This window comes from Sarcophilus harrisii, chromosome 1 (genome assembly GCF_902635505.1).
Source record: "Sarcophilus harrisii chromosome 1, mSarHar1.11, whole genome shotgun sequence".
NCBI classification, from domain to species: domain Eukaryota; kingdom Metazoa; phylum Chordata; class Mammalia; order Dasyuromorphia; family Dasyuridae; genus Sarcophilus; species Sarcophilus harrisii.
In genome coordinates, this window is record NC_045426.1 from 190796260 (window position 1) to 190808452 (window position 12193).

At 37.6% G+C, this 12193-nt stretch overlaps 2 protein-coding genes across 5 annotated transcripts in view; both read left to right on the top strand.

Moving 5' to 3' along the window:
• ARSK (arylsulfatase family member K) overlaps positions 1-2757 on the top strand; it is a 38164-nt gene extending 35407 nt beyond the window's left edge. For 3 of the 4 annotated variants that reach the window (XM_031967743.1, XM_031967752.1, XM_023496056.2), the window contains exon 8: positions 635-2757. In XM_031967743.1, the coding sequence (XP_031823603.1) occupies positions 635-915 (281 nt within the window). In that variant the 3' untranslated portion in view covers positions 916-2757. The remainder of the gene's footprint in view (positions 1-634) is intronic. The other variant, XM_003759833.4, reaches the window with a different exon arrangement.
• A 1562-nt stretch (positions 2758-4319) lies between these two features.
• Positions 4320-6241, top strand: GPR150 (G protein-coupled receptor 150). Its single transcript, XM_031967768.1, has one exon. It carries the CDS (start codon positions 4414-4416, stop codon positions 6031-6033), a length of 1620 nt encoding a protein of 539 aa, XP_031823628.1. The 5' UTR covers positions 4320-4413; the 3' UTR covers positions 6034-6241.
• The last annotated feature ends 5952 nt before the right edge of the window (positions 6242-12193 follow it).

Here is a 12193-nt window from a genome sequence, read left to right on the forward strand (position 1 = left end):
ACTTGATGCACAAAGCTGTGCTTAGCTCTTGAACTAACATTATCATTTTCATGTTACTTTAAACATAATATATCATACTCAGTATTCTTAGCATATTTTAAATGAAAGGAATATTAAATCCTTAAATATATCTACCAAAAACTTGCTTATTCTAGAACTATATCCCCCTTGTCAAGAGAGCATATTTTTGTCTTTTTGACAGCAACAATATGAAAGAAAATGTCTAACTAAAGTTTCAAGAACAAGCTATTTGTCTTGTAGATAAATCAAAAAGTCATGGATCCGGGTATTATTTTTTTTATGATGGTTAAGGAATTTATCCTTGTAATTTATTCAGTTACCAGAAGGACTTATACTTTGGTAACCAAAATTGTTATTTTATAATTGGAGTAAGTTTTGAGCCACATTGCTAAAGATAAGGAGTGCTCACTACTTTGCTTCTGTTTTCCTCACAGAATGGACAGGAAAGGATAACAGGAAGCCAGAAATAGTGGTAAGGCATTGCCATTGTCAGACAGACAGATGAATAATGACATTCTGAATTACATTCTGAATTCAACATTCCAGCAGGTGACTTAATTTTTGAATAATAACAAATACATTTTTCAGCCATATGATTTTTTTTTTCTTTCAGACCTTTCTTCAGATCCAGATGAATTAACAAATATAGCCACGATGTTTCCAGAAATCACTCATTCTCTGGACCAAAAGCTTCGTTCCATTATAAATTATCCTCTAGTTTCTGCGTCTGTCCACCAGTACAACAAGAAACAGTTTATCAGCTGGAAAAACAGCTTAGGACAAAACTATACAAAAGTTATAGCAAACCTTAGGTGGCACCAGGACTGGCTGAAAGAACCAATGAAGTATGAAAGTGCAATTAACCAATGGCTTAAAACCAACACTAATTTATAAAATGTTTGTACAAAAATGTATAAAAATATGCTCTAATTATGTGCTTGTATATCTTTATACAAGAAGTATAAAAATACAAGTAGTATATCTTTATACAAATAGTATAAATATCTTTATACAAGTAATATATATAATTAAGTAGCAATTGCAATAGGTAATTAAGTGACCATTAGCAGTCAAAGCAATTTTATTAAATGCTATTATATTTTATAATATAAGCTAGATGTTTTAAAAATTACATTTTCTGATATAGCTGTCATCAGGTGCTGACATTAAAAACCTAATTAAAATATGAATAAAACAACTAAATAGTTAGAAATACTTTAATACGAAGATAATACCTATGTGAAATGTTTTAACATTTATTGGAACTTTAAAATTTATTATATATCAAATAAGAACAGCCATGAGATCATAGATTTAGAACTGGAAGATGGATAGTCCAGTGCCTTTATTTCATAGAAGACTGTGAAGCCCACTGAAGTTACATAACTTATCCAATTTCTCATAGATAGTAAATAGCAGACTCGCTAGACAGTGAATCATTTCACTCTTTGAACACATCAGTTCTTTCAGCACTCTGGATTGAAATTTTCATGAGCCTGGGGAATTGGGTTTTATTAAGATTAAAAGGAACCTTGATCAAGCTTTAACTGTGTTATCATTGTAGTTGCTTTCAAAAAATGTTCCATTGAAGAATATTTTGCAAGTGTTCCATTCTTTTTTTTTTTCATATTTGAATGTTCTTCAATCATGTTTACTCCACTTCTGTGAGTTCTTTTGAATGTCTTTTATATTTATGCTAATAAATATTTAAATGATAAATGTATTTTATTTGTTAAGTTAAATGTGTCTTGTCTGAAAGCCTTGCAAAAAAGACTGCTCCTAGTTTTCTCTTTCTTATCTTCCATATCCAGTCGGTTGCCAAGACCTGTTCATTTCATTTTGCAATATCTCTCATCCTATCTCCTCTGACATTGCCACCCTCCAGTGCAAACCTTCATCACCTCACCCCTGAACTATTGTAACATGCTATTGATAAGTCAACCTGCTTTAGTCTCTTCTCCAATTCCTCCTGCTACACTTATTTACCAAAGTGCTTTTCTTAAAATGCAGGTCCAATCAATTCATACACTCCACCCTGTGTATGAACAGTGGCTGCCTGTTACTTCCTTTGTCATTCAAAGATCTTTATAAACTAACCACAACTTTACTGGTCTTATTACTATCCCCATTTCCTTACTCTCGATTTAGTGACATTGATCTCCAAAATCTTCTGACATTTCTTATTGGACATCCTCTATTCATGGAATGCTATTCCTCTTCATCTGTCTCCTGACTTCCTTCAAATCCCAGCCAAAATCCAAAAATTGGTAATTTTTCCTAATCTGGTATTTGTAAAGCACTTGGCACAGTGTCTGGTACATAGTAAACACTATATAAATATGTATTGTTCTAATTATTATTTCCCATTTATCCTTTATATAGCTTGATTGCACACAGTTGTTTGCTTTTCTCCCCCATTAGATTATGAGCTTCTGAGGATATGGACTGTGCTTTGTTCTTTCTTTCTAACTCTAGCACTTAGCACTGGTACCTGATTTATAGCAGGCACTTAATACATCTTTATTGAATGAATGACTTAACCACCAACTTTTCCCCAAATGCCTTTTCCTCTCCAGGAAGAATTAAAGTATGTTTCCCCACCTATTTCTCAGGGTTTAGATGGAGATGGTATATTCTTTGTCTCAAAGGAGATTTGGGGGGAAAGGAGGATATTGAAATTGCTGTCATGTTGAAACAAAAGATATCAACAATATATGTTTTAATATGAATAAATTATTTTAAGACCTTTATAATATGCTCATTGTGGTTGAATTTTATGATCTGTATAGCCATGAAGTGACTTGCTATGGATCACCAAAAAATATAATGGGAAGAGGAACTCAAATTTTTGGCAAAGATACAAGGAGTGGTCTGCCATTTCCTTCTCCAGGTTATTTCACAGATGAGGAAACTGAGGCAAACAAGGTTAAGTGATTGCCTAGAGATACAAAGCTGATAAGTGTCTGGGACCAGATTTGAACTTGGGAAGATGGCTCCAGGCTGGACACTCTATCCCTTGTACTACCCAGCTGCCTCACTGGTAGGGCTTAGAACAATCCTTTCATTTGACATTTATGGAAAGATATGAAGTGACTTATCCAGGGCTACACAACTGACTTTTTATATTTATGCTAATAAATATAAAGGACCCGGATTAGAACCCCTAATTCAAATCCACTGGAGGTGAGGACAATGAACAATCATTGAAAAAGGCATTATTTATTAGAGGTAATATTGAAAAGCATGTGTGAAAAAAAATTTTTTTTTTCGAGAAAAAACTTGGCAGGAGGGGAGAACTAGGTAAACACCACGGAGTTCTAGCATTCAGATTTTTAGTCTTTCCCAAATCTCGGATCACAGCATTTTTCCTTTCTCCCTAATTATAAACCCGATTGTTGCCAGGATCCTTAACCTTATTGGAAGGATTGCAACTGTTCAAATTAATGTCTCCAACAGGAAAAAAAAAATTACATCTTGTTTATGGGGGGCTCAGGAGGCGAGGTCTGCTGAAAGTATTTAATCGAAACCGTTTACTTGGATTTCTCTTTCAAAAAAAAATGGCTCCATTTGCATCTTCTTAGTCACCTTTTCTTGGGTTTAATGGAGGCGTAGTCCCTCTTAGTCCCATCTGGTGGAAGGGGAAACTAAGAGATTGAGAAGAAACGATACATCCGTCCCTGGATCAAAATATAAGGGGAAAAGCAATAGATGGATTACTTATTTGCATTAAACCTATTAACGCACTCTTTAGCTAATGAAATTAATTTCATATCACAGATGGTAGCTGTCTGCTACTGTAGAAAAGAGAAATCCCTTTTATTTATCGGACAATCACAACTGCCAGTCTTTGACTTCATTCTTGGGAGAAGTCACTGCAACAAAATCTGCACCGATTGTTGGACGGGGTATACGTACCAAGCTTCTTGGAGATTCTCCTGGTTTGATTTCATGTTTGCTAACGTGTTCTATGCTTTTCTTTTCTCATTCTGATGCCGAGCCACGCTGAAATTTCAACCGGGTAAATTGTCCCCATCTCTGCGTTTAGGAAAATGCTTCAATCCTTTAAAAAAAGTCCCTATGAAGCCCAAGGCTGGCAGGTGCTTTCCCGCGCGCAGCTGCTTTCCGAGCGGAGATGGTTACAAGACTCATGCCAAAACGTTTATTATCCGTCCAAGTGCTTTTATGCCTGAAGAATTTTCTGACTGGGCTACAAGGCCACTTCTAGCGAGTGTGCGCCGTTCTCTCAAGGCTGATCTACTCCATTCACCGCGCTCCAGGGAAGACTGGGGGCGGGAGGAATGCTTGCAGGGGAAAGCGGCGGTTCGAGGTGGGGGGTGGCGAATAAGCAATCGTGTCTTCACTTGGTGCACAGCCCACATCTCGCAGTATCAAATGACGGAGACACAACGCACAAAAGGAAGAGAGCAAATCCATCGGTGCTCATCACTCTTTGTGCGTTTTCAAGAAAGTTTGTTTTTCAAGAAGGAACTTAACCCGGTGGCCCAGCGGGTGGAGAGCGCCTTAACCTTCACCTTGAATTACCACGCCCCATCCCATTTACCTGCCTTGCCACCGCTTCATCATCCGTGCTGCCTTGGCCAGGAGATGGAGGATCCCTTTGGCCCTGGTCCTCTGCCGCAGGTACCTAATCTCTCCATCCCGCTGGGGCAGGGTTTCAACCGATCGTCCGTGAGAGACTCTGCTGCCGGGATGCTCCCCCCGCTACCCACTCCTCTAAGCCACAAGGTGCGGCTCGTTTCCCTCGGGATAATTTTGGTGGTGGCAGTGGTGGGCAACGCCACAGTGCTTTGTACGCTGTGCGGCGGCGGCGGCGGACCCTGGGCTGGTCCCAAGCGTCGGAAGATGGACTTTCTGCTGGTGCAGCTGGCCCTGGCCGACCTGTACGTGTGCGGGGGGACCGTGCTGTCGCAACTGGCTTGGGAGCTGTTGGGAAACACCCACCTGGTGGCGGGAGACCTAGCTTGCCGAGTCGTCAAACTGCTGCAGGTGTCCGCGCTCCTGGCTTCCTCTAACATTCTCGCCCTCATCTGCCTGGAGCGACACCGAGTGGTGAGCCGGCCCCTGGGCCCGCCCCTACCCACTCGCGCCCTTGCCGCCCTGGGCTGGCTGTTGGCACTGCTCCTCGCCCTGCCCCAGGCCTTCGTGGTCCGTGGCTGGCCGGCCGCCAGTCCCCCAGACGGCTACAGCGGGGTTCCCGCCTTGCCCTCGGCTGCATCCACGACTAGTTCTTCCGTGACCGCCTCGCAGAGCCCTCCAGGGTCTCCGGTTTCTGCCTGGGCATGGTCCGGGGAGCGTCGGTGCCGTACCATTTTCAGAGCCTTGCCTCGTTGGCACCTGCAAGTCTATACTGTGTATGGGGCGGTCGCGGGATTCCTAGCACCTCTAGCCATCCTGGGCGTCGCCTGCGGGCGTCTGCTCTATATTCTGTGGCAGCAGCGACCCCAGGCGCCAGCTCCTGCCTCCTGGTCCCCCTGCGCCTGGGAGGCCGGCCACTGCAGAGCTCGAAGCGCCCTCACTCGGGCCAAGGTGCAAAGCCTGAAGATGACCCTGGTTCTGGCCCTGCTATTCGTGGTCTGCGAGCTGCCCTATTTCGCCGCAGAGCTGGCAGCTGCCTGGTCATCCGAGGCCCCGGGCGAAGGGCAGAGCGAGGGCTTGGCCTCTGCGCTGGGCATCGTGGTGGTCACCAATAGCGCTCTCAATCCCTACGTCTACCTCTTTTTCCAAGCTGGTGACAGCCGGCTGCGGCGGCTGTGGAGGAGGCTGGCCACCGTCTGCTGCTGCGGCCACTGCCCGAAGAAAGGAGACGGGGAGGACGAGGACGAAGCGGCCCAAGGTCATCAGCCACTGCACCGACACCGCTGGCCCCACCACCACTATCATCACCATCGTCGTCGAGAGCAACCTGGAGCCTTCACGTCGGAGGGCTCCTTTCACCCCCCAGTACCGCCCGCTTCCAAGCAGCTCCCCTGCTCCTGTGAAAGCGCGTTCTAGCCAGTGGAGAGATGTTTTTCACTTTTGCACCTTTCTGGGAGAAGCCAGGGAAGCCCGTAACCAGAGATCCCTGATTAACAAGAAAAGCAAAGGACTACAATACAAGAAGCGGTTTACTTTAAAACCTCCCTCCTTACCCTCTTTCTTTTTTTTTTCTTCCCTCCTCTTTTTGCCCTTCTTTTCTCCTTCTCTTCCTTCCTTTCTCCTTGGTTGTCTCTTCTCTTTTTTCTCTTTCACTCTGTTTCCTTTCTCCATTCTTCCCTTCCTGACTACCTTTCCTTCCCCCTTCCTTCATTGCTTCCTTCTTTCACTCCTTCCCCACCTTCCTTTCCTAACTCTTTCATTTCGTTCTTGAATTCTCATTCCATTCTCTAATATGCATAGAAGAAAAGAGGAAAAAAAATCAGGAAGCCACTTGTTCTGAAGACTAAAATTGTTAGATAGCTCTGGCTTTTTACATCTATTTAATATTCAAAAATAAAATCTTGAATTCTGCAGTTGTGTTTTAACTGAAGTGCCAAATTTGGGGTATTTGCTGTCAATTTTGAGGTGTATTATTGACATCTTTTACACCATGTATCCTGTGTTTCTCTTTCAAAAAAAGGAAAAACAAACAAAAAAAGACATCCTTTCTCTTAGATTGATTAGCTACTGTGGCTGAGATGCTGTTAGAATTGTAATCTTGCTATATTACATTATGGTAACAGACTAATGATAGAGTATTTATAATAAATAAAATAAAAATATTTTCTAAAAAATTTGTAACTTTTCATGTCATTCCTTTATTCCACAAGTATTTATCAAGTGTCCAGTATGCAAAGAATTATTAGTTTCTCCTTTAAAAAATGGGGGGGGGTTGTTTTGTTTATTTGACCTCTACCCTCTAAAGGCATTATTAATCTAATTCCCAGAAGGTACATATCTAAAGTATTTTGCAAACCTTAAAGCACCATGTAAATATTGGCTATTTTCATTATTACTCTAATAGCCTTTTAAAAATAATCCATATCAGAAAATTTTCACTGGAAGGAAGGAGACTTACAAAACCTTTATTATATTACTGTCTTGATTAGATACCACTGAACTCAGAGATTAGTTGGGAAGAAAGAACTTGTCACATAGGAAAGAGGGAGCTGGCAATAAAACTGTATCCTTAGAGAGCTGTGTGGAAACCTTTCAAAAAGCCTATATAATATTAGCATGTTTACAGAAGATGAAAGCTGAAAATGATGGATTAATCAGAACATAGGGAGATAACAGTGGGATCCCTCTGCCTTTCCCTCCTGATGCTGTTGATTCTAAGAAAGGATATGACTGAATATGTGAGCACTTCACTACACAAGAAAGATTAAATGATGATAATTTGTGTGTTTACATTTAGCTCAAAGGATCAGGGAAAAAATGGTTTCATGTCCTTTTACAAAGGGAGAAATAAATATGTAAAAGTAAAATAATTTGGCTGAGGTCAAAGTGATGGAACCAGAAACTTAACCCAAAACTCCTGATTTTACTAATATTTATAATTGTATTTGTTTATTTTTATATTTATAAATATTTATAATTATCATGTTATAATATGTTAACATTTTAAAAGATTATTGTGTTTACTATTGATAATCCATCATGAGGGAAGAGAAAATTATGGATAAACCATATCCACAGATAAAGAAATCTCCATTTAACTATTTAACTTCTTTCTCAAAAACTTTTTTTCAGACATGTTATCAAACAGTAATGATTTATTTATTTCTTCTCTCTGACTTTCTCTACCCTTTACTGAAAGTGCTAAGATACTGTTATAAAGTACTTTATATAGCAAATGTAAAGAGAAGAATACCTGGAAAATCCACAAACTGGATTATAAACCACTAAATAATTAAAATACAACTATACAATAAGAAAGCCATGAATTTAACCAAACCTTCATGTTGTACCAGTTAGAAAAGCATATAAAATTAAAGTCTGACAGACTTTTTCTATAACTGGGTTTTATCTACTTGAAGTGTTCCACAATTAGGACCAGAAAACAAAATAGAAAGTAAAGGATGAAATTAATGTGAAATTGGACTCAATTCAACTCCTTATAGTTTATTTTGATATTGTCATTGAGGACTGTTGCAAACCTAATTGAGACAAGGGATGAAAGGGAAATAGATTAACTTTTCCACAGTGGGCCCAGCAAGTCAAATCCAAAACTGAGTCATCCCTTGCCTAATCCTTGCCTAAATAGACCTCCAGAGCCTATAATCATCATCTAGTCTAGTCTTCCATCCAAACAGTGGAAAGGTGTTTTAATAGACTATTACACTGTTAATTTTTAAAGTCCCCACAGAGCTTTTGTTCATGTGGGATATGCTTATCAATATTTATCATATTAGAAATTAAAGGTAGTAAGTTTTAAAATTTGTATTTTTTCATTTAAAAATAACAATTATAAACCCATTATAGGTTAACATCAATAATATTTTTATTAAAAAGAAATATATTTTCCAAAAAAATAGTGAGCAAGGTAATGTTTTGCATGTATTTGCAAACTTTTATAGAAGATAAATGAATTCTCATATCTTCTACATTCATTCTGTATGAAGAAAACCCAGCTATACAGACATGTAGTTGAAAAAAAGAGTATTTTGACAGGCAAATAACATCTTAATATTATTGTGAAAAAATTTTTTTCTCAGATTTCCCCCCCTTGAAAATATCTTGGGTCTCCCAAGGGTTCTTGGACCACATTTCGAAAACCACTACAAATACAGAGATGTATTTATATTCTAGAGCAACTTCAAAAGATACTCCAATCCCATTGTAAAATAAAATTTAACTATCAGGGTGACTATCTAACCCTATAGATTGCAAATAAATAAGGGATGCATTCTTGGAACTGTTTTGGAACCTAATTGGTCTCCATGGGAAAAGGATAGGGAGTAAATAGCAATCTCATCTCAATATTGGATGTTGATCCTATAAAAATTAATAGAGACTATTATCTACTTCCAGAAGAAAGGCACACTCACATGTGGTTTCGATTATGCTACTGAAACAGACTGTAGCTAAAACAGGCAAACATGAATGAAAATTTATACCTTGAATAAGGAGTATATGGAAGATAGCACTACGATGAAAGCATCAGTCAGTAGCATAATAAATAAAGCAATGAAAAACTAGCCTGGTGGATAAAAAGTCAAGAAAAACAAGAATCTAAGCTCTCCCTCTGAACATATATTTAAATAATTCAACCTCTCAGTGTCTCTCCTTCTCTTCCTCCTTGCCCTCTACAACTCTCTAAAATTATAAATTACAAAATCAATCAATAAATATTTGTTAAGCACCTGTTATATACCCATGAACTATGCTTAGTATTGGGAATACAAAAATAGGCAAAAAATAGTTCTTGTTCTCAATAAACTTACAATTTTTTTTTTTTTTTTTTTTTTTTTTTTTTTTTTTTTTTGCTGAGGCAAGTAGGGTTAAGTGACTTGCCCAGGGTAACATAGTTAGGAAATCTTGAAGCTTACAATCTAATAGGGAAAAAAACCAAGTAAATAAATATATGCAAAGCAAGCCAAATACAGAATAAATAGGGGAAGAATCAGAAGATTAGAATAAAAAAGTTAGGAACAGCTTCTTAAAGAAAATAGGATTTTAGTTGGCACTTCAAGAAAACCAATAAACAAAGATAAGAAAGGAGAGTATTTCAACCATGGAATATGCTGGAGCTAAGAAAAGGTAGATCTTACTTCTGGAACAGCAAAGAGACCAGTCACTGAATTGAAAAGTATGTGATAGGGAATAAGGTATAAGAAGACTGGAAAGGTAGGAAGAGGCTAAGTTGTGAAGACTTTGAATGCCAAATAGAATATTTTATAGTCCATGTTAGAGGCAATAGGAAGCCTTTGGAATTTATTGGATAGTTAAACTTGTGCTTCAGAAAAAGCACTCTGGCAGCTGAATGGAAGATGAATAGGAATGGAGAAAGAATTGAGCCAAGAAGACCTACAACTAGGCTATTGCAATGGTCCTATGCGGATGGTGGCAGTATCAGAGGAAAGAAGGGAATATATATACAAGAGATATTGCAAAGATAAAATGCCAATAAACCTGCAAAAGATATGAACAGACAATTTTCAGACAATGAAATTAAGGTCATTTCTAGTCATATGAAAAAAAAAATGCTCTAAATCACTCTTGATTAGAGAAATGATTCAACCATTCTGGAGAGCATACCATTTGATGCCAAATGCATCAAAGGTATGCCCAAAGGGCTATCAAACTGTGCATACCATTTGATCCAACAGTGTCTCTACTGGGTCTGTATCCCAAAGAGATCATTAAAAAGGGGAAAAGACTCACATATGCAAAAAAATATCAAGGAACTGGAAATTGAGTGAATGCCCATCAATTGGGAAATGGTTGAATAAATTATGGTATGTGAAAATAATAGAATATTATTGTTTTATAAGAAATGATTAGCAGGCTGATTTCCAAAAAGCTTAGAAAGATTTGTATGAACTCATGCTGAGTGAAATGAGCAGAACCAAGAGCATATTGTACACAACAATATTATATGATGATCAACTGTGATGAACTTGGCTTTTCAACAATTAGGTGATTCATAGTAATTCCAATAGACTTGGGATGGAAAGAGTCATCCACATCCAGAGAGAGAACTATGGAAACTGAAAACAGATCAATTTTCACCTTATTTTGTTGTTGTTGTTTATTTGCAAGGTTTTTTTCCCCTCATATTTATTTTTCTTTTACAACATGATGAATATGGAAATACATTTAGAAGACCTGCACATGTTTAACCTATATTAGATTACTTGCTGTCAATGGAAGAGGATGAGGGGAAAGGAGGGAGAAAGACTTGGAACATAAGGTTTTGAAAAAATGAATGTTGAAAACTGTGTTTACATGTAAAATTAATAGACCTTGGCAACAGATATGTAGGATATGTTGGATATGTAGGGTAAGAGATAGTGAAGAATCCAAGATGGTTGTGAATAAGAAGAACTGAGAAGGCGGTGTTGTCCTATACAGTAATAGGAAAAGTAGAGATGGGGAAAGTAGGGGGAAAGATAATAAGTTCAGTTTTAGAAATGTACTGACTTACATAGGTAGAATGAGTTCCTCATCAGAAGCTCCCAGTACTGCTAAAAAATCAAAATCCCTGTTTGTTTGTTTTTAAAGTAGATAGTAACAAGCTTCATGTCATTAAAATAAAATATTTTTTAGTTTGCTTACAAGAGAAAATATATTAATTTTTCAATTTTCTAGTTATATGAAAAAACAGGATAGGTAACCCATGAAAGTTCTATTTATAATTTTAAAATGACTTAAATGCAAAAAAAAATGGTTTTATATATTTAGACTTCACACTTTGAGACAACCTTTTTGTGCCTTAATTAATATTCAGGATAACTTTTAAATGAATTTCAATAGATATTTGAATCATAAAACTTTAGAGCTAGTGACTTTAATCAGTTAACATTAGCAGTTAAGCAGTTAAACTGTACTATGTGCCAGGCTTAGGATAAGCACAAGGATACAAAGGAAGACAAAAGATGGTCCCTTACATAAGCTAAAAGCATTATGAATAAGAGCAGGGATGAAATAAGAATGCTAGTTATTACATCACTAGTATACTAGAAATGTTAGCTTAAATTGAAGAAATTAAAGTACGTAATATAGAAACAAAACTAGCACTCTTAGAAGATGATGATGGTATATCCTAGAGAATCAACTAAAAATCTACTTAAAACAATGAACAACTTCAGCAAAGGTACAGGATATAAAATAAAGTCATATGAATCATCAACATTTCTATATGTTACCAATAAAGCCCAACAGCAAGAAATAGAAAGAGAAATTGCATCTAAAATAATTGTAGACAACAAAAAATATTTGGGAATCTACATATATTAAGACAAAACCAGGAACTTTATGAACACAATTACCAAATTCTTCTTACACAAATAAAGTCAAGATCTAAATAGTTGTGAAAATATTAATTGGTCATGGATAGGCCAAGCTAACAAAATAAAAATGGCAGTTCTACCCAACTTAATCTACTTATTCAGTGTCATATCAATCAAACTGCCAACAAATATTTTATAAAGCTAGAAAAAAATAACAACAAAATTCATCTGGAAGATCAAAA

What these genes read in the sequence shown, in the direction of transcription:
- GPR150 (XM_031967768.1), top strand. Translation starts at nt 4,414, where the DNA reads ATGACGGAGACACAACGCACAAAAGGAAGAGAGCAAATCCATCGGTGC.